The 23,598-nt window shown below is 33.5% G+C and overlaps 1 protein-coding gene across 1 annotated transcript in view; it reads right to left on the bottom strand.

Moving 5' to 3' along the window:
* Positions 1-10,129: 10,129 nt before the first annotated feature.
* Positions 10,130-23,598, bottom strand: part of LOC129231041 (RNA-binding protein 25-like) — an 84,108-nt gene continuing 70,639 nt past the window's right edge. Inside the window, exons 14-17 of the mRNA XM_054865289.1 lie at positions 19,184-19,485; positions 14,505-14,651; positions 12,729-12,836; positions 10,130-10,390 (exon numbers count right to left, since the gene is read on the bottom strand). Of these exons, the coding sequence (XP_054721264.1) occupies positions 10,364-10,390; positions 12,729-12,836; positions 14,505-14,651; positions 19,184-19,485 (584 nt within the window). The 3' untranslated portion in view covers positions 10,130-10,363. The remainder of the gene's footprint in view (positions 10,391-12,728; positions 12,837-14,504; positions 14,652-19,183; positions 19,486-23,598) is intronic.

The following is a 23,598-nucleotide window of genomic DNA, read 5'->3' as shown; positions in this document are numbered from 1 at the left end:
ATGAGATTGATATGATTTGGCTGGAGTTGAGGAGCAATAAGGGCAAAAAACTACGTTTAGGGAACATTTATAGGCCACCCAACTTAAGCCGGGGTCAAGATAAACAGGTGTTTAGTATTATTAGTAACATTTCAAGCAAGGGATCAGTCATCATAATGGGAGATTTTAATTTTCCAGGAATTGATTTGAATAATTTTTGCCATAGTAATAGCAGAGAAGAGGAATTTTTGAAAGTAATTGGTGATTGCTTCTTAGATCAAATTGTGACTCAGGGTACTCGACAGGACGTGATTTTGGATCTAGTTTTCTGCGACATGGAAGGTTCTGTTCAGGGGTTATGCGTAGGGGAACACATTGGAGATAGTGACCACAACAGTATTAGGTTTGGGATTAAATTTGATACGCACATAGTAGAGAATTTCAGGTTTGTGACCAATTTCAGAAATACTGATTTTGTGGCACTTAGGCAGAGTTTGAAAGCAGTTTTTTCTTTCGGAGTGGACAATAGCGATGTGAATCTTCAGTGGGCAGAGTTTAAGGAAAATCTAGCAAAAACGGTTGGGGACTATGTTCTCTTTAGAAGAAAGGCAGAAAGGGTGTCAACACTAAAATTTGGCCGATGTGGTTCTCCAGGGAAGCTAAAGACGTTCTAAATTACAAGCAAGCCGCTTTCATAGGTTTAAAGAAACTGGTCACAGTGCCGATAGGCTCCAATATTGTAAAGCAAGGCGTAAATTAAAGTATTTGGTACGGATTCAGAAAAGAGAGTTGGAGCAAAGACTGGCAGATAATATAAACAGGAATCCCAAGAGGTTTTTTGCATACGCTAATTCGGGGAAAGTTCGAAATAGTCATATTGGGCCACTGGTTATGAGCACGGAATTTTAATTCAGGACGATAGTGATATTGCTAATGTTCTTAATAACTTTTTTTCGAGTGTTTTTAACGATAACTGTATCTCAACAGTTGACACCAAGAAGACACAAGCTATAGTACAGCTTGAGGACTTTGTATTTTCCAGAGATGACGTTTTAGTTCATTTGAAAAAAATTAGAGACTCAGGCTCCGGGAATAGATAATATTTATCCAAAAATTTTAGTTGAATGTGCAGAGGAATTAGTAGATGTAATTGTAAATATTTTCAATGCATCTTATAACTCGGGGACAGTGCCAGAGGACTGGAAGCTGGCTAACATTACACCGCTCTTCAAGAAAGGGGCTAAAGGGAAAATATAGACCTGTGAGTCTAACTTCGATGGTTTGCAAAATTTTGGAAACATTGATAAAAATTAAGATAGTAAATTTTTTAGAGACTAATAATCTATTGACTAGTTTTCAGTGCGGTTTCAGGAAAGGTAAATCTTGTGCAACTAATTTATTACACTTCTATGACAAAGTTACCATGGCTTTGGACAATAAGAAGACTGTAGATGTTGTTTACATTGATTTTCAAAAAGCTTTCGATAAGGTACCGCATGTTGTTCTACTTAGCAAATGAGCTGATATAGGAATAGGAGGGAAAATTTTCATTTGGGTAAAAAATTGGCTGACCGGAAGGAAACAAAGGGTAGTTGTAAGGGGATATTATTCTAATTGGAGTGAGGTTTTAAGCGGGGTTCCTCAAGGTTCAGTGTTAGGGCCTGTTTTGTTCATTGTTTTTATGAACGATATTTATAAAGATATTTCTGGGAACATGAATTGTTTTGCTGATGATGTCAAAGTTATGGGGAGTGTAGAAAATGAAGAACAAGCAAATCAGCTGCACGAGGATCTAGATCATATTACGGAGTGGGCTGATAAATGGGGTATGGCTGTTAATGTTGGGAAATGTCAAGTGCTACATTTAGGGCATGGAAATAAGTGTTCAAGTTATTATTTGCAAGGTTCAGTCATTAGTCAGGCAGAAAAAGTTAATGATCTGGGCGTCTTAATATGTCAGGATTTAAAGTTCAGCCAAGAGTGTAGCATTACTCGTAACAAAGCCAATAGGATGCTTGGGTTTATCAATACAGTAAAATCCCTCTAATGCGGACACTAACGGGACAATTTTTTTTGTCCGCAATAAAGGGGTGTCCGCAGGACAGTGGTTTAATATTGTTATTTGCCTTGGAATCTGGGAATTAAAAATTGTCCGCATTTGAGGGGTGTCCGTTAAGAGGGGTTTTACTGTAGATCTATTTCAAACAAATCTAAAGAAGTTCTTCTGCCCTTATATAGAAGTTTGGTAAGACCTCATTTGGAGTATGCTGTTCAGTTTTGGTCTCCTTATCTTAAGAAAGATATTAATGTATTGGAATGGGTTCAAAGGCGGGCTACAAGGCTAATAAATGGACTTTCTCATTTAAACTATGATTCCAGGCTTAGAAGGCTAAAAATGTACAGTCTTGAGCAAAGAAGAGACCGAGCTGACATGATTCAGTTGTTTAAATTTATTAAAATGAAAGATGTTAAGGGGCTGAAGTTTAGCACTGAAAACAGGACTAGGGGTCATTGTTTTAAGCTATTTATATCTCAGGCTAACATGGATATTAGGAAAAATTATTATTATAGCAGGGTAGTGTAACCTTGGAACAGCTTACCGAAAGAGGTGGTAATGAACACGGGAATAGATAGTTTTAAGAGGGCCATTGATCTTCACTGGGGATTGTAAATTGACTAGGACCAGTCTAGCTGGGCCCAGAGCCTGTTGCTGGTCGTCACTTTTGTATTTGTATCACCTTGCAGGTTCTCAGAACACAAGGCACCAGTAACCACTTTGCAGGGGATCATTTTGCAGGAAACCACTTTGCAGCAACTAGCCTTACCAGTGCATTATGGCATTCCCAAACACTCTTGGTAGAGAAGCAGTCTCGATTGAGAGCTTTTAACACAGCTTGGCTATCAGAGAATTGTCAAATAATGTTACCGCTTAAGCCTCGTCCTACCTAGGCAGTTATTTGCAGATGCTAAAATAGCTAATGTTTCCGTCTGGTAGACAGTAGCAAGTTTCCCTAACGAGAAGCATAGATTTGTGTTGTTACTGCTGCAGTATGTATCAGAACCAGTTCCAGATGCTGTCTTGGAATCATCTGTAAACCAGAGTTCATGTACTTTGCCAAAAATTTTCTGCACATCCCTCCATTGCTCTCTGGACGGAAACACAATTTTATAATTGGCTAGTTGGAATTAAAAGTGAATTGTTTTAACATTCAGTCTGAAGGCATCACAAATTAAGGCTGCTTAATAGTCTTTGCATAAAGTTTATCATACGGAGACAGCTAATGAGGTGACTTCCAGAGTCCCATGAGCTTGAGGCGATATGCACACAGGATCGCCTCCATCTCCACTTGCTTATGTAGAAGAAGTAGGCCTAGAAGGAGTTGTTCTCATGGCACTAGTGATGGTAATAGTGGCCATCCTTTGTAATTGCATACTTCACAAATCATGTCTGTTGCGTTCTTACCAATGAACATTAATGCCACGGAAATATAAGTTCGTTGCTTGAGGCACCTAGGGCCCTGCCCCTTATCCTCTGTTGTGGTATGTTGATAGTTCCCCGGTTGGGGCCATGGCTTTATTTTGGCGCAGAAGATGGTTGCGTGGATGTACGAGAGATGTGGCTTCCTCTAACGGGAGTACCATAATGGTTAGCCGAAGGCTCTTCAAAGTAAATTTCAACTAAAGTTCTTCTTTATTTAAATAAGTTTAAGTACTATTTTCTTTCGCTTCCTACATATTTTTTTAAAGTTTTATACATTTTTCCCCCGTGGGGGATTTCTAGGCTATTTGAATGAATAAAAATAAAATTAAATTAAGACAATGATAAAATGTTGATAAGAATTTTAAAAGAAAATAGTGAAATGAAAATAGATAGGAGCATGCTCCCAGCCAGAGTGTGGCACAAAAACATTAATAATTCAATATTAAAATCCCTTTTATTTCATTTTTCCGTTTTCAGATAAAAATTTACTGGCCTTCAAGGTTGTATTTCATTTAGAGTACATTCTTCTTATAATTTACATGTATAAAGGTAAAATTAATTTTGTATCATGGGGGGGGGGGGGGGGGGGGGTTGGCTGATTTTAAAATAAAAATTAATATTTGACATTAAATGTGACAAATATGTCAGAAATTTGCCTTTTACTAAACTACTTTTTAAATTTCATCCCAAATGTATTTTGCATATTCAATCTTCTAAATTCAACTTAAAAAATAATTAAACAGAGGAAAAGCTCTTTTAAATTAATGCAGATTTTGCATTGAATGTTACAAAATGGCTATTGTTTTGCCTTGTCTGCTGGTTACCGGAAGAACAGCTCAGCAAATGTTGAAAAATAAATCACATGTTTGAAAGCAATACAAAACCACATTCAATGCCATTGAATGTAAATTCTTGGACAGCATGATGTCAGGCTTTAGAGGCAGGATTAAAGACTTTCAGGGTATGAGGGAAAACAAGTATAAATGAGCAAATTTTGTGAGAAAACCCCCCCAAAAATGCATGAATGTACACAATTGATCTTTTAAAGAAATATGACAAAACCTTATTATGTGATTGTTGGCAATTCGTTTGCTTTTAAATTAAAGGGAACTGCATATATAAGGTGTTTCTCAGAACTTCCAGAGTGAGTAGGGAACCCTGATGACACGGATCCATATAGCAATGCAGAGTTATGAATGCTTTCCAGTCGTGGCACACACAGAAACATTAGAAGCGAAAAAAAAAAGGAAGGAATGACAAAAGTTTTTATAATAAATTTGCATTTAACAATAATAACCCCAGTAAAAAATGTTTGAAGTTCCGCCCACCGACCTGAATGTAACAAAAATTTTTTTCCAACTAATTGTCGAGATGCACCTTATCCCTTACTCAAGTTCTGAAATAGTATTGATACCCGGCGAGCCTGTATACAATGCAATGCATTTTGATTTAAAATGGATAGAGGTGAACAATCAATGGGTTCTCAACTCATTGTTTGAACCTAGAATGGCTGAATGTACAATCATGTTCTTCTGCATAGCTCATGTGAACAGCATAGAATGGATGTGAACATGCAACATGGGAATTTCAATATCCTCATATAAATAATAGCCGATGATCGAGTAACCCACGTGTTTCAACGATGAAACTCGCGCCACGGCATGGTTATCTTACTACTATTATATATGTGGAAGTTTGTCTGTATGTGGATGTTTGTTACTCTTTCACTCAAAAACTACTGAACTGATTTTGATGAAACTTTGCAATAATATAGTTTATGCATCAGAATAACACATAGGGTAGTTTTCACCCCGTTATGGCGGGCAAAACCCCTCTAGGTGTGCGATAAAACCCAATTTTCGTATAAATTCTCTAATATGAGGATGAAAAAATACTTGCACATATTAACATTATATGTCCATCGATAGCTCTGATTTTTCTGCTGAAGAAGGCACCTGTTCCAAATTTCTAAGTAGAATAAAAAACGAGTTATGAGCTTTTTAGCTCCATGTTCAAAGGCTTTCCTCAAGACAATATAGTATTTAGGGTATCATCTCAACTTCCTGTCGATAGCGACAATTGTTGTATTCTTGACTATTTTTGCTTTTCGTCTGACCGTTCAAGGCTTTTCTCAAGTCAAATTTTAAAGTAAGATTTTTTGCACAAGATAGGCAAATAATACATGGATTTTCCAGTTTTACGCAACTTTGAGGCAATTAATGTTTTTTAAAAATATATTTATTTGTGTTGATTGGGTGCTTGATCGACCAGCAGGAATCTCGCCAAAACTTTTTTTTTGCGGAATCATTTCAATAGCTAAGACATGTGGCAATTTTTTCAATTGTCGCTGTTTTTGAAACTAAAAACTATGCGAATACTGTTTCTCGGTTTTCCCCATGTAACCAAAATATGGCCATTTCTTAATTATTTCTTTCTTTATATCATTTGTTAACATGTAAAATGAACCGCTAACGAAATTAATCAAATCCATAAACAGCACAAGTTTGCACACAATTTCAAACACAAATGCCAAACTTTACTACTTATTTTGGAAACATTTCAGATAGCATCATTTCATGGTCACCAGAAGTATCTCATTTTTGGGACACTATCTCTTTGATAAAATTAGTAGCACACAGTGTTACAAAGTAGGGAGGGAGAAACTTATTCAAGGTATCCCAAAACGATTACCACAAATTTCGTAACATTTTAAATTGCAGTAAGGGATTACGGACGGTTACATTTTTTAAAAGTTTGTATACTTCAATAGCAATATAGTAACAATTTTAAAATATGTTCCCAAAAAAAAAAAAAAAAAGGTAAATCGTTTTAAACAAGTGAAGTTAAATTTATATTTTTGAAATTCCTGAAATTTGTATATTCTTAAATTTTGTTTTTTCGTTTCCAAAAGAGGGCTATTTTGTCCTTCGTATTTATTGCCATTTTACTTTTATGGGTAAGGAAAAAGCTTGATTTTTAATCACGTCAAAGCGGAGTGTTTTGAGTATTTCAGTTAGAGAAGAAAACGAATAAAAATAGCTATTTTTTCTCACAATTATTACACTCCCAAGCAACGCCGGGAATTTTCGCTATGTACAACAATCTGGTAACTAAATAAAGAAAGTTATTAAATAGGGGCCCCCTACCCCCAGTTACCATCGAAAAAATATTTATTTTTTACCAGGAAAGACCAAATACATGCAAAACATTTTCTTTGTAGCATCTTCTGTTCGGAATTAAAATTCATATCTTATGAATGTAGATTAAGCAAACATTTTACGCAGTTTTATAAACTTTGCAAGTCTTTGGCGAATGTATGGCCTTGTGGTCCTTTTTCCAATAAATGATGGATTTTGGATTATTTTACATTTTTATGCTGCTTTTAATTGCAAAAATAGATAATGAATTAGATTACATTCGTTGAAAAAAATGAATTGAATTTCAAGAAAACAAAATGACATTTTAAACACTTATTCGATAGACAGAGTTATGATAACGCTGTCGGGACGAGTGATCAAAAATCTTGGCGCTACAGCCATTACAAAATTTGCATTAAAATGTAAAAACTTCGCCAAACTAATTTTGGTAAAAATATTAAATACTATGTATAGGGTATTGCAGTTAAAATTAATCCACCAAATTAGTGAAACAACATGCTCAAATAACATTAAAACTGCTATTCAAATGTAAATTAATCCATTTTATATCTCCAGACTCACCAGGCGACTACGTTAGCGCATTGGCGAATTTTTTAAAATTTTAATGAAACTTTTAATTTAATTTTTTCTTGTTTTCGTGGGTGTTTTTAAGGATTAATGGTGCTAATTAAGATTTTGTGGAATTAATATCCCTACTTTAATAGCGACAATAGAGTATTGTTCTCTTTTTTTTAAAAATTTGTTTTTTATGCTATCGGACCTGTACTGATGAAGATTTTTGAATTAATCATGAAGGAGATCTTCAGCGGGAGATGTTATTTGAAAACGCTGATATCACCATTCTAATAGAGACTAATAGGGAATGTTTCTTTCCGAAATGAGAAGTTTTTTGTACTTTTGTCCTCATTTAAATGGGAACTTAAGAAAAAAAAAAAACTGTTGTGCTTACTTTGATTTTAACAGTATTTTTACTCTGAACTTTTTCGGTATTTTAATCAGGACTGTTTACGTTGTTAAGAAACAGTTGATTTCCTTCACGTGGGGAATTTTAAAGGTTTGATGTTCTCACTCTAAAGGGACATTATTAGAATCTGGATTTGTAGTGACTGTTGACTTGGAATTTTTGAGAATTACCCAAACTAACTTCTTTAGAACTCCTGAACGTTTTCCTGATTTATGTTGTGTGATTTTTTGGGTGTCTTCCCAGTTTCGCCGACATTTTATTTACCCCCCCCCCCCCCTTGATTTTCAGTTTTCATCATATCTTTTGATATATTAAAGAGAGGAGGCCATTTTAAATATCGGCGAAACTGGAGAGAAACCATTTTTTTGGTAACTATTTGACCTCTTCCTGTGTTGACTATTAACTTGAATCAATTGAAAAAACTACATCAACGTGAGCGAAGCCGCAGGTAAAAGGTAGTTTGATAATACGTTTTGTAATGTTTAACACGCAGGGAAAGGCTTAATCGTGACGAGGCTGAACTCGATCCGGTAACTTAACTGTTTCACTGCTAAGACTCATTTCAGGAGAATGAAGAAACGAAAAAATAGCCAACAATGAATGCTACCTACAGGATTTCAGGGTTACTCCAATGGACCTATGTGATTTTTTGATTGTTGAAATTTTAGCTCTAACAGGCAATGGCTTCGTTCAAATGTAGAAACAATTTTCACTCGTCATACCTTGACGGGCAATTTTCTAATAAAAAATAAACATGAGTTTCATATAGAATTTTAACGTGCAACTATTTGATATATGGTTGTGCAATAACCATCATTTCATATAACATGTCATAGCTAATAAGAGCGCAAACAGAACAAGGTTTACTTTTATATCAAGTTAAAGTACATTGCTTGTTTTTCCATCAGAACTGTTGTTAGAGTAGAAGTAGATATCAGCCACGGTAGCTTTGGCATGAAGATAGAAATTATGACACTTTGGAAAATCAGGATGAAAAGTATTTATTCCTATTTATAATGGATGCAGACATGAATAACTGCCGTATTTGAGTGAAATTTGACATAAAAATGCACCATATTTATTTTTAAATGTAAAAATGTTCATGTGTAAACCAAATGAGTGGCATTAAAATCCAAAGCATGGCAGTTGAAATTATTACGATGCCTGTCAAGTCTCAGAGTGTGTTCGACGAGCACGACCGGTTAGTTAATCACGTGACAGCTAATGATCACATGCTCCAATCAACCAATCAACTGCTTAGAATGGTAACCGCTGCGGTAACCGGTTGATCATAGAACGATGCGGTTAGTAACTGGTTACTTACCGGTCGCTCGGTGAGGTTCGTCGAACGCAACCATAGTGGAAGAGTTTCATGTTGTGTACTTGCATATATATAAATATGTATATGTTTGTTTATGTATAATTATGCCTCCCTCCCCCCTTTAAAATGAAAAAACTTTGTAAAATGTATTTTATCCCAAGAAAAAAAATTACAAGAAAATGTATGTATTAAATCAATTGTTATCTAACAATAGTATCTTTTGTGACTGAAATACTAAAAATTAGATACAATATACTTCAGAGAAAAAGTTAGCCTTGGTATTTATTTGTTGTTTCTCAATTTGAATAACTTGTATACTAATGCTAGGTTTTGTTTTGAAGATAGAGTGTTACCACATAATTCATGTTGCTGAATTGTTAATACACATCTGAACTCCAATTGAGTTTCAATAATTTAGGCTTATAGCCTCATATATTGAACCTCATTAACAGAAACCCTTAAGAAAGTGACAAAATGAAAATTGTATGTACTTTTATTTTTTAATGGGAATTTTCTCTTTCAGAAGGATCTTTTGAGTTAATATATTGAGTCCTATTTTTAAAGTATTACAAAAGGACGTGGAAGTTTTTTCTTTGGAATTTGGCAGAATATTAACAGCTTCTTTAGGAGATCCTAATAATGATTTTCTAGTCTACAATCTTTTGAAAAGCTTGTGGAAACCATGAAGAATGTAAAAATAGCATTGAGAAGTTACAGACATGTGACCCAAACAGGATGAAAAATACTGAAATAACATGGCTTGGTGAACAAACAAAACTTAGAACATACCTGAAAGCTCCCCCCCCCCCCCTTTTTGTATTTAAACAGCAGACTTTTAATTAGATGCATGAAATTAACTGGAACATGTGGAATTTAGTTTTTAATACCTTGCTTTTTTTCTACACACAGTATTTTCCTTTCTCAACAAATACTGAATTCAGTAAAAATACTGAAAAATCATACATGTCTGGTTATATTTGTAATTTATAATAATGAAAAGATGGTAATTTATGTTTTGTTATTCTTTGCAATTGATGAAAGATCAACAGATTGAAATATCCATATCTCAAATTTTGACAAGTGTATAATCCTAATTTCACTCTTAGCCAATACTTTTTGAACAATTAATCTTCATGTTTTTCTATGTTTTCAAATAAGATTGTACAATAATGTAGTTCCACGTATTATGAAATAGAACATTAAACTAAAAAATGAGGCACAGAAAATTAAGAACAGAACATTTAATGAACATAAAAATAAGTTTTCAAAAGACATTGATTGTGTCCTTTTTTTTCACTTTATACACACATTACAATAACTGGTTAATGTACAGAGATTTTTCTCTGGAAGTTCATGTGATGATATAATTACAATGCAGAATTGCAGTTATTAGGCAGGCTTCACGTCTTGTATTAGCCTGAACTGAGAAACATTTTCACCTAAGAATGTTGAAGTCAATTTCATGTTTTGCCTTGAATGGAATTTTCCTGAAAAATTTCAAGAGTAAAATGTTATTAAATTAAATTAACAGAAAACAATCAAGCCTCTCTAAACGACCGCCTCATTCTGACAGAAATAGGTTGAAAAGAGAGGAGGTCGCTTAATGGAGGTTGTCTAGAAAGTCAATATTATTTGCTAAGCAGTGCAGAAAAGTCATAAAATAAGTTTTTAACAAAATTCCTTTTATTTCAAGAGCAGATGGACCGTAGCTTAAAAGTCAAAAGCTCATCTTGAATGGAGCAAAACTCACTAAAACGCTCGAATAAGGAGGGAAATGAGGCAGTGAGAAGCAAAGGGATGTAAGTGGCAAAATTAAAAATTTTGGAGCTAACCAGTACACATGATAGGTGAACCTCTCCTCTGTCTTGGAGCAAGAGATGGTACTAGTAGCCCTGGCAGGTGCTGCTGTACTGCATGATTTAAAATTCAATGAAAGTGTATCTAGGATATTATCTTTAAACACCTTTTATCCAAAACTTGAAAATGTCCACCTACATCCCTTTGCTTCTCACTGCCTTAAATGTTCTGAGAATTTACATTTTAGTCTCTGATTGTAAAAGGTTCTGCAAAAGAAAGATGCAAATTCATCCCTCTTTCATTATTTGGACAACAAGGCTTGCAACAACCTCCAAAAAGTATTGGGACCCATTTTTTTAATTAAATTTCAAGTTACCATTACGTTAACAAAAGTTTTAGCAATTTTAAGGACTACTCTACTCTAAAACAAATTTCAACTATTCAAGTTAACATTCTTTTTAATTTAATTAAAAAGGATAAATTATGATGTCTTTTAGCACATCTGGAGTAATTTATATTCAATGAGTCCCAATTATAGACATACGATACACATACACATACCAGTGGCAAATGTAGAAAAAAAATTACTGTTGTTAAGGCAAGAAACGTTTCCCCTTAGTATGAAAAATACTAATGACAGAAACAAGCTTTTAACTTTTATTGTAATCCTGGCACCAGAGTACACAATACATTTGCAATTTCGTGCTCACGCATGAAGAGCATTACATTTGCGACTATATGTTCCTATATGATTCTTGCTTGTTACTGCCCCTTTGTACCATCTTCAAAATTTAGCTGCACATTTTCCGATCACCTTTGGGACAGAATTTAAAATGAAGAAACAAGCTTGTACTGACTAAAAATAAAAAAACTCACAAAACAAGTGAATTTTAGAATTTAAGAGGATTTCAGTGGTTAAGTTGAAAAACAACTTTTTTCTAAAAGACTTCAAAAAGACTTATCAGACTTAAAAAGGAGACTTATCCACACTATATTTTTTTGTTTATTAGTTTAAAGTGCTTCACTTAATGTAGCGATTTTGGCGATCCTTTTTTAATGGATAAGGGATGGTATAACCTAAGTTCCCTACCTCTTGCTTGGAAGTATTTGTTCTTTAAAAATAAAGTTAGGGGTAAAAAACAATAAATTCTATGTAATTTCTCCATTAAATGATTAAAAATAAAACCAATTGTTGAAAAAGGTGGTGCCATAAAACAGTAATATTAATCATAATGGGAACTTTGAATGGAGCCTTTTCTAAAGCAAACATGAAATTTATTCAATATCTAGAGGTATTTTTATCTTTATATATGCCAATAACAGAAAACAGGGCAAGGTAAGAAGACATAGGTTTTTACTGCAAGTTACAGAGTAACTTGTATTGTTGTGAAATATAAATTAGTGGGAATCAGTATATAAATGGTTCTTATTAAATTAGCACAAAAATAAATCCCAGAGAAGAAAAAAAAAGTCTTTTTTTGCTACGTCGAGTTGCTACGTTTTTTTTTTAAAATTTTATTTTAATGTGAGGCATTCACATGAAAAATCACACAAAGTTCCACGATTACAATATCACACTTTTTCTAAATTATATTTGCACTAAAAAGAATGAAATAAAAATATTTTCGGAAAAAAAAAGAAAAAAGAAAGGAAGAAATAATAGACTTCAAAACTGCAACAGGAAATTGCTCGAAAAAGTAAAAAAAGAAAAATTATTCTTTGAACACCATCAATTCCACTTCTACTCCAAATTTTCGAAGTTAGTTGAAAAGCAATAGATAAAATCATTCATAACCATAACTCAATTTCAAATATAAATTTTAAGGGACCCATGTTCTTCAATAGCATTTGCATACATTACATTGCGCAACGGTATAAATGCTTCATTTTTGGTTTTGAGATTCTCCCCCCCCCCCCCCCTGAAAAATATGAATGAAACATGGCAACACATCATTTACCTATTGCTTTTGCGCCGACTTCATATTTTTTACTATTTAGAGTAATTTCCAGGCATGAATAAGTTCATACCTGAGTGGCATCAGCTTTACAAACTAATCCTAATTTTTTAGCTTCTATTTCATAAATGAGTAGCCTCCACATTTTCACAACAAAAACTTCAGCTTCTTCATCTAAGACCTACAATAAAACATACATATTTTATTCTTATATATAAATAACAGTTATTAAGTTAATATGACAGTTAAAAAAACTGCTGACTGGAACAAAAGTTTAACTTAATTTTTTATACAGGAAGAAAATACTGCATACTAATAATATTTAAAACTGATACATACCATAATGAAATACAACTGCTGCAGTGTGTGACTCATAGGACTTATGGCTAATCAGTCAATTGAGCACACCTTGGTTTGTCACTTTTCTTACGAACATCTTTCATGAAATCAAGATCAGTTTCATGTTTCAAATATTAAATTTAAACTAATAATGCTGTCATAATTTTTTTTAATGGAATCCCATTCTTTTGATAGGAGGAGGGGGGAAGCAAATATGAAATAATTTAGTGAAATTTTAAATTTCTAGAAATGTGTCAATACAGCAGACTATCACTATCTGAACACTCCCTCTTGTGAACACCCGGATTTTCTGAAGACATTTTGATGGTCCGGGTGGAACTCCGTAGACTTAAAATAGGCTGACCTCTCTGTACTTTGAACACCCCAGTATTACAACCACTATTTTTAATCCCCTTCAATTATTACCTCTCTATACACTGTACATGTTCACAACCGGTACTCGGGAATTCCTATGAATCAAATTGGAAATCCTGAAATACATTCACAGTTTTATAACAATGATTGAAGAGCATTAATAAGAAGAAGAGATGAAGAAAAAAAAAATATTTTCATGGATATTGCTGCATTACATAAAATTGTTCAGCTAAGCAATATAAGCCTGAAGTTTCTGCCACTGAACTGCGTATTTCAAGAAACCAACCACTGTATCAAGTAGTATTTAAAGACCTTTAAAGTATTATTACTACAAGCAATATGCGGCTGAGAATCACATGGAGAGCTTTTCACTTAAATAATTGGATGATAACACGTTCCTTGCATGAGAATACACAAGACATACAGATTAAAATTACTCTTTAATTGCATTGTAATATTTTAATATTTTATAGCTGAATATTACATAAAACATATTTTTCTTGAAAAAAAAAAAAAAAAAAAAAAGAAAGAAAGAAATGCAAGAGTTTAAGTCCTACCGAGTTTAACTAGACATTTCACTAGCTGCCAATCCAAAATTCAGCACCTCTACCTCAATTACTTGTATAGCTTACTAGGCAAAGTTAAGAACATAGTCCACTAACACAATAGAATACATATACATGCATTATCCTGTCTCCCTCTATAATGAACACCCCATAATCTGAACACTTTTGTTTGGTCCCATGAGTGTTCAGAATAGAGATTGTTCACTGTAAATGAAAAGCATCACAACTTGTCTTTATCGCTCTGCAAGTTGGTATAAATTATTTTGAAACCCGGGGAAGGGGTGCTTTTTGCTCCAAAGGGAGTTCATAATGCGTTTTTAATCTGTTTCTTTTTAATTGGCGATTTAAATTTTTGCGAATCAAATAAGATTGAGAAGCAATCTTCGGGGTTGGTGAGCGTTAGCGAGCAGGGGGCAGAGCCCCCTAGTGTAAATAAAATATTTGTACACATACTTTTCACTCCACAACGTGAAATTTCGACTTACGCGAATGGTCTTAGAACGCATCCCTTGCCAAATCAGGACTCGACTGCATTATTAAACTCAAATGAATGAAAATAATCAACTTACCATTGAAACATCATCTAAAATACTTTGCGCTGCACTACCAGCCATTATTTTAGAACAGATAAATTCAACTAATGTTGGTTCCTCTTCACCTATATATTCCACAATTTTTTTATTAATCCAAGGGCGGATTCTTTTTTCCATTAGGATCTGAAAAAAATAAATAATGTTTATTGATAAGTAGAGTCAATATCATATGCACATTGCACAATAAAATCCTCAAAACATGCATCAAAACTTCTTTCTTCATGCAAATAATGAAAACACAAGTAGCTTTTTTATTATTGCATTTTTTATATTTACTGTGATACGTGATAATAGGCTGAAAAAAAAGGCACATAAAAATGTGCCCCCAAGAAAAACTCAAAAGCTCATTTGTTCTTTATTAACCCCTTCAGTCAGAATTATGAAATACTTGACCAAAAATGTTGATATTTGGTACACAGTATACTATGGTAAAAGGTATCTTATAGACAAAATTTCAGGTTTGTAGGAGAAAAATTAAAAGAGATATGGCGCGTCCAATATTCCGGACCTATATTTTTGAAATTAATATTTCATACAAAAAAAGATAAAATATAAGACAAACTTCATTATAAAATGTTGTTTAAACAATAATAAAACGTAATATAAGTGTTTGAAATGATTAATTAAAAATTATAGTTTTTAAAAAATCAGGAAAAAAACCTAGCTTTTTGTACGAGAATCCATGGTTGGAAAAATGAGCCACTCTCTATCTCCTAATCCTTATATGTCAGTGTAGTCAATCCCAAAACGAAAAAAAATATTTCACAGATTATAATAAGCAGAATGTAAAGAGTCAACTACAAAAAAAATCAAGTAGTTTAATCAATTATTAAATGATTAGCAGCTGTTTAAAGTGTATGTCCTGTATACCGGACACCAGGTCTGAAAGGGGTTAACTAAAATGGTTTTTTGTGATTTTTCTTTTATGAAAACAAAACTAAAAGTCTATGAAAAACGCTCCAATATGCAGATCTTTTGAAGTTTTGCTGGTTTTAATATGTACATATGCATTTGCATATAATTCCAGCCCTATTAATAAAAAAAGTTTGCTTATGATGATGTATTTGAATATTCAAAGACTATTATAGCCAAAAGATTCATTGCATTATTTTTCAGTTCTCACCTCTTCTTTTATTTTGTTGCTTCTACCCTAATTGTTTTTTTTTTTTTTTTTTTAAAGTAAAAAATAATTGTTGCTAAGTTTACGATGTATTTGAGAATTTATTAAATGTTAAGTCATGGAGAAGTAGTAATGTACATGTTTTTGGTACGGAAATTGATTTGAAGCTGCTTTTGGTTCATTAAATTTCTGGGAAAAACAAAGTGTAAAATTATATTTAATTTAGTGATATAGTGAAATGTGTTAAAAAGGACTGGGTAGAGGGCAAGTGCCATCATATACCTTATCATACACTAAAACTACACACATACATAAGTACTATTATTGCTAAGACACTCGTGTAATTTAACTACCTTTGTAATTACTTTAATTGGTTGAAACAATCAATGGTCTACAAACTGCCAAGCACATGGAAAAATAAAGTAAATACTGGGGGTACTACTAATAAGAAAAAGGGAAAGAATTACAAATAGCACATAAATTTCTACCTCAATCTGTTTTTCTTTTTTGAGCGAGAAGGGATGGGGAAGAGAAAGTGAAAATAACCTTGTTTTTTTAGCCCAATAGGCTCTTTTTACTGTATACTATTCAGGAAATAATCAGAAAAAGGACAAGCCACTAACAGAAGCTTAAAGATTGTTGCCAAATTCCACATAAAGAGCCAAAAATTTGCATCAGCTAATTTTTCCATCTGCATACGAAAAACAGATGAAATTAGTTGATCTACAACAAAACAAGATGTATGATATTCATATTAATCAGTTTAAAATTCTATTTCATGAGCAAAATTTTGTTGCAAGCAGAGCAATAAATACTAATTCAAAAATGCAAATGTTAAAATAACATTTTAATATTTTTTGTGAGTTTGCAGATTTTCTTACATTACTAGTCACCAGCAGTGACGTTCCCATCAATTTTTCTGAGGGTATACTCCCAGTAATTCATTATGCACAATATGTGTATGCAATCATATACATAATTTGAAATTTTTTGGAACTTGAGGGTATACGCTATACGTCTAAAAAACGTTTGAGATTTTACAGCACATATGGAGTATATCCTATGGGAACAGCACTGGTCACCAGGGCAGTTAGATTAGCCACATTGGCTAAAAAATAGGAGTATATTTCATAATGTTCAGGAATTTAACTTGCATAATTTTTCTCATCTGCTTAGTTCAAAATAGAATTCTCATTTTTCTTAAAATTTAAGATGCACCAAAAAAGAAATAAAAAAAACCTTACAGATGATTTAAGCTGTTGTTCCCACTCTCCCATCCACACTCTCTTTCAAATTCTTTTTAAGGCCTTATTAAACATAATCTGGTACTTGGGATCAATGGCAAAAATATTTCAGCGTGAAACATTAATATTTCTATTGATAACTTGTTTTTGAGAAACTGAAAATGTTGGAAACAGAAGATGGCCACTTCTAATGGGCCAGCAGGAAAAAGACAAGGTGAAAAGCAAAATGTTGAACTTGACTGATATCACAGATAAGATTTATCATGGAACTTCTTACAGAGCTATGAAGAAAACGGAATTTCTTCCTTATCATGCTTGTATTATACAGGAATAGAAAGCTCCTGATCAAATTTAATAATTATGTTACTGTTAATGGCTAAAGACATTTATCGACAGATACATGGAATTGAAAAAGACAATTTTGAGTTTTTTACAGTTAAAGCTTGGTTATTTCATTTCTCATACTATGTTAATAGTTAGGATACAAAAATTTAGTCCAAGCAAAAATCCACACCTTAATCATGAAAAGATTTTGTCTTTGACAAAAATTCCTAACCCTGGGAAAAATTAATCTTGACCACACTAGACAAAAAGCTACCGACAGTGTTAGTAAGCATGGAAATGAAAATACAAATGACATGCCACTCCAAAAAGTATAGTATTGCCAAAAAGCTAAATAATTTGTATTTAAAAGCTAGTAGTATTTCTGAAATAAGATATTTTACAATGGGTTGCATGACTTTTGGATGACCTTGAATATCTGAGCAAAAATTTCTGAAGGAGTACTTAACAGCACTTTTTAACATGTTGTTAAATCAAGAAAAATAAAAGAAACAATAAGATTTATGGAGCAAAACACAAAATTGTATGTAAACCCAGACCCATATTTTGTAATTGGTTCCCCTAAAAACAATGGGGTAGGGGGTGGGGGAGGAAAAAGAATGATAACCAGGTTACTTAAGGACAAATGAGAAGTGGGGACTAAAATGAAAAATTGTATAAACTTGTACAACCATAAGGCACAGTAGCAGTAAAACATCTTTCTTATGATTTACAACAAAAATTTTGTTTGAAAGGTGGGTCAAGATTTTTACAAGAGGTTTTTGTATTCATGAAGTAAGCATAGGTGGTTACAATGCGAGCATGATATTTACAACAGAAATTATCGAAGCCATGTCAATTAAGGATTTGGTTACTATAATATCAGATGCAACTTTCAAAAAAACAACATGACACAACTGTTGAAAACGCCCTGAAAAAATTCTTTAGGCCTCAAAACAGGAAATCTAGGTGCCAGTCTTGTGAAATCAAGAATATATGAAATAAAAAAAAAAAAAAAAATCATGTAGGGTATCACAAAATATATTTAAAAAACATGTCAAAATTGAAGAATCATTATTTTTTTCATCAATTGCATTATTACAATGAGTTGGGGAAAACATTACTCGATGTAAACCAAAATTTTAAAAGCCAAGTTTTGAATTTAGGATTGGAAATCTGTTACTCAACATGAAATATTTGCAGTAAGTTACCACTCCTAAGCCAGGGTTAAGCCAAAACCAAACACAGTATACCAGACTGATAACCGGGTTGTCTGGTATGACAGGTGAAATATTTGGTTATAACATACACCTAATACTAGAAGCAGACATCTCACACCAAGATATCTTGTAAATTTTAAACAGGATTCAGATTAGAACAACTGCCTAGATTATGCCATGAATATCTTAACAATGCACAGCTTATATGCAATGTCAAATCAAACTTCACTTGTTTGGAATACTGCCTATCATCTAGAAAATATTTTTTACTATGTTGAATTATTATGCAACATCTTCAAATTGGCACACTTTTGTATTTTTCAAATATTCTAGCTCAAGTTAAATCACTTAAATGATGTCTGGAAGACATGTCCACAATTTTAATGCATTGAATTTACTATTTCTGCTTAGATTTTCATACCTAGCAAAAGCTCAATTTACTCAGGGGACTACCTGAAGTTTCTTTAGTTTATATTTGCTGTCCTCCTACAAAAATGCAAAATTTAAGTAGGTTTTTTAACAAAGATATGTTCCACATTTCTGTAGATTCCTTGCACATTGCTGAAGGTCTAGTTTTCAAAACTAATGTCGAATTTTAAGTTTTGATCACCAGTGCACCAATGACAAAACATATTTTGATCACTAGATAAAACAAAATAAATAACTAAATACATAATTTTAGGTTGAAGTAAAGGCATTAAACTGAAAACCACTACAATTTATCAGAAGTTTCAAACTTGAAATATTTACTTTATCTACGACAGTCCAATCTAAATTATAAGCAAACAGTTCAGCTTTTTCTGTTGGAATTTTTTCTATTAAATTTTTTATGTGTTTTCTTTTTTCTTCAATAGTCATTTGTGACACAGAATTAGGACTTTTGTTCAAATCATCTTCATGATTATCATCCAAAGGTATTAATTTTCTTTTCTTCTTAGGTTCAGCTTCTTCATCATTGTCATTGAAAACATCATCTACAGTTGTTACTTTTCTTTTACTAATTGCATGATTGTTAGTTGGAACTGGACTGGAATTTTGTGTTGGGCTTGCACCTAATAGGAACAAAATGTAAAAATTAAAAATTGAACAAGTGCAACATTTTTTAAAACTAATTAGAGTTTTAATCAATCATTATCAAAGTGAAAATTACATGAAAATAAGCGAAACAAAAGCATAATACTAGACTGTCTTACTGCTAAGATTTAATTGCATTCTATATCAAGTTTTTACTGCAAATACAATAATTTTCTAACCTGGTACTTACCAAAAGAGTATTTTGGCAAAAGCAATAGCACCTGTTTTACTGATACAAAAAAATTAAGAAATAATTAATTCTGGAATGCCAACACCACATTATAGAATTGATTATTGCTGTCATTTTTAAATCAATGCAAATGGTTCTTTTCTGCACCAGAAAAGACTCTCTGTAATAGATTCTAGGCCTGCTGGGAGTTCATTGATAAGAACAAATGCATTTAAATAATACGGAAAAGTGGCTGATGTAAAAGACTATAGAATACAATCTGTTAAATTGACGCCCAACTCCTACTGAAGAGATGATTATCGATAATTTGAACTCATTTTAATAGTTCAGAATAAAACCCCTTAGATTTATTATAACAACGAGCTATGCACCATACTCAATGAATGTTAAAAATCTTGTACTGTTTTAAAATAAATTTTTAACCACTAGTGCACCATCATTTCAGTAGAAGATATTGTATTGTAAAAGATATGGTATATTTGTAGGACATGTTTGGATGACAGCTTCTATACTTTAGACTGCACTACGTAATGATTTCAATTCATTGAAATCCAAACTTCATAATTGCAATATAAAAATACTGATGAAGAAGTAAAATTCATGGCTCTTTTTGACAATCAAGTGACACGCTTGAATACAAGACAATCGGTGAAGCTGTTCAAGGAAGTGAATGAAAAAATAATGCTGCAAAGAACCTGAGATTATGACCAAAATAATCATGAAATTGGAGAACTTCCTTACTTATGATCAGCTTCATTAACTGAAAAAATGAATATACCAGATAAATTTTATCATGCAAAACTTTGCTAATCAAACAAATCTGCAAAATTTTGGGAAATTATCACAAAGCATCAAAATTCATTGAAGGAAGCCAGTTATTAATAATCTTGCTGAAAGGAATCAATATATATTATAAAAGAGTTCAATGAAAAAATAATAACCATTGAAGATCAATTAAATGTTGTTGCAGGTTTTCAAAAAACATTGCTGCGCTTATACCAACAGCAAAAGAATAGTTTGGTACGCACTAGTACAATCACATCCTCACATCCATAGTGATTTAAATGATATAAAGTTGTATTGCTTTCATAGCCTTTTTCTTTCATTTTGCATTCATTGCGTAAAATCAAATATTACCAAACTTTGAGGATGTTGAGCTACCTCCATGGGTGCAAATTTGGTCATGTGTTCAAGACGGAAAATATTTCCAGCCCCCCCCCCCCCCCATCATGTGTGCTTAAGGAAAAATTTATGTGTATAAATGTTGGACATTTTAACTATGCAAGTTTTGGAATCTGTTTGATTTCAAAATTTAAGCTTTTGACTTTGTAACAACATGAACTTACATGAAATACACTGCCAGCTCAGTCATTTCCAGCCGAAGACTGCAGTTTCGTGCATATTAGCACTCATCAGCCCGGCATAGGAAAGTGACTGAGCTGGAGATGGAAAACCTCTTAAGGAAGCCAAGAGTGCCAAACAAACTGGTAGCTAATATGCCGGGCTGATGAGTGCTAATAAGCATGAAACTGCAGTCCTAGGCTGGAAATGACTGAGCTGGCGGTGTATTTCATGTACTTCTGCTTTAGCCCTGGCTGATAGGCGGTAATTTACTGAACATGAACTTAGTTTAAATTGTAATATTTAAGCTTTTTGATATCGTAACTCCAAAAACCACCAATAATGGGGGGGGGGGGGCCCAGAATCTTTTAAAATTGAAGCCAAAAAATGAAATGGTAGGCCATTTTGGTAAAGTTAAGGGACTCTCTTAGATAAATTTTTTTCAAACTGATAGTCCCAAATTCACAATATTGGGCGTCCTTCAAAAATATTAGAGAAAGAGATGGGGGGGGGGGGGGGGGGGGGGGGGGGCTCTGGACTCTCACCCCCCCCGAAAATGAAGCTTTAAAAACGAAATTGTACTCCATCTTCCATAACATTTATACGCTTTTTGACTTCATTATCGAAGGGATAGAGTTCAGGAACTCTCCTTCGGCAACATTTTGAAACTGAAGTTCCAAAAACGCAATTTTAGACAATGGTTGGATAGTGTTAGTTGTAAAAGCGTTCGAGGGTCCCCGCCCATAAGTTTATTGCCGACTGTAAACATATTTATTACAGCAATAAAATCGCTTGGGACATAAGATTTTCACTTTTGCAACATAAATCAGTTATGATCGGAAAGTCCTACCCAAGGTAACGCCAACAACCAGAGAAGAAGGAAGGGGGGGGGGGGGGGGGTTATGGGCGACTAATTATAATAAACTGAAAACCATTCCCCCACACAGTCTTCATTTGAAAAAGAATTCTTTATAAGATAGCAGGTGGTGAAATTAGCCACAAAAAAAAAACACTTCAGTGAAGTAGATACATTTTTTAAATGAGGTACACTTTTCAATATTCATTAATTAAAAAAAGGCAATAGGGGAACCGAATGCTCATCCCAGGGAGGGCCCCGAATCACATCCTCTTATGGCACTCAAATATAGCCTAAAGTGGCCTTCTAAGTATTTCAGATTGAAAAATTATCGGAAGAGACTCCCAAACCCCCTCTTCTGAATTCACCACAAGTATTCTAAATTTGAGTTTTAATGCTTCAGTTTCTAAATTTCTTTCTAGGAACACAGTAATCCCCTTACCTACATACATGACTTATGACCCGCCTAAAAGTTTTAATATTTAATTTCGGAACTTTTGAAAGAAGCTTCCTACTCCCTTCACCCTTAAGTCATCTAAAGATAGCCCAAAACAGAGCTCTTAAAATTTCAGAAACGGAAATATTTCAGGTTGGGCGACGGATATACCCCCCCCCCCTCTTTGTGTTTATTAAAGGCACCTGTAAAATTGTGTTTAAAATTAATTTTTCTATTGAAAGAGCAACTCCCCTCCCCACATTGTCAAAGACAACCCAATCTTTTAGACTTCAATTTCGAAATGTTCCGAGAAAACACCCTCGAATTCCCAACTCTTAACTCACTCAAAAATAGCCAAAACAGCCTTTCAATACTTCAGCATGGAGAAATTTTCGGGAGAGAGAACCCCTCCCCCACTCCTCGAAATCCTTCCCCTATGTTCACTGGAATTCGACTTAAATTTACGGATCCCTCTTTTCATGACCGAAATTTTAAGAAGTTAAGTTCTAAAATTTATTGAGAGGAAGTCTTTGAATTCCATCTTCTTAAGTCTCTCAAAGATTACTCAAAGCTGAGTTCTGAATGCTTCAGCTTTGAATTTTTTTCGGGGAAGGGGACCCCGAACTCCAAGATGGTCTAAAGTCTAAGGGTTCGCTTTTACAACTCCAGTTTTGGAATTTTTGCCTAAAGAGAAACCCCCTCTCTTGGCATTGCCAATGACAGCCTAAAAGTTTTAAGACTTCAATTACAAACACTTTTTGGGACAGGGTCCCAAATTCCCTTTCTCTTAAGAAATTTAAGTGTAGCTTTAAATAGTCTTTAATACATCAGCTACAAAACATTTTCAGGTTAGAACACCAAAACCATCTCTTATCAACTGGCCAAATATTTCCTAAATTAAGTGTTTTTAAGCCTCCGATTTTTTTTTAAAACCTCCCCCTCCCCACTTTTGCATCATTAAGGATAGTTTAAACATTTTTGACTTCTAAATTTTTAAGAGTTTGCAGAGGAAAATTCCCAAACCACTCCTAGCTTCAAAAATGACTTTGAATTCAGTTTTTTGATATTTTATTATGCAGCCCTTGAGTAGCCCCCTCTCCCCCTCTTAGATTGTCCAAAATACAAACGTTTTAGGACCTTAGTATCGTGGGTTAATTTGCGGACTTTCCTCTTTGCAAGAGCAGCGTTTTTTTCGCAAATTCATGCTCCCGTTATTCTTTCTCGTTTCCTTTTCTCTCTCCCCCCCTCCCCTTCCATATTTCCATTCT

This window comes from Uloborus diversus, chromosome 10 (genome assembly GCF_026930045.1).
Source record: "Uloborus diversus isolate 005 chromosome 10, Udiv.v.3.1, whole genome shotgun sequence".
Classification (NCBI taxonomy): domain Eukaryota; kingdom Metazoa; phylum Arthropoda; class Arachnida; order Araneae; family Uloboridae; genus Uloborus; species Uloborus diversus.
This window is presented reverse-complemented; position numbering and strand designations above follow the sequence as displayed.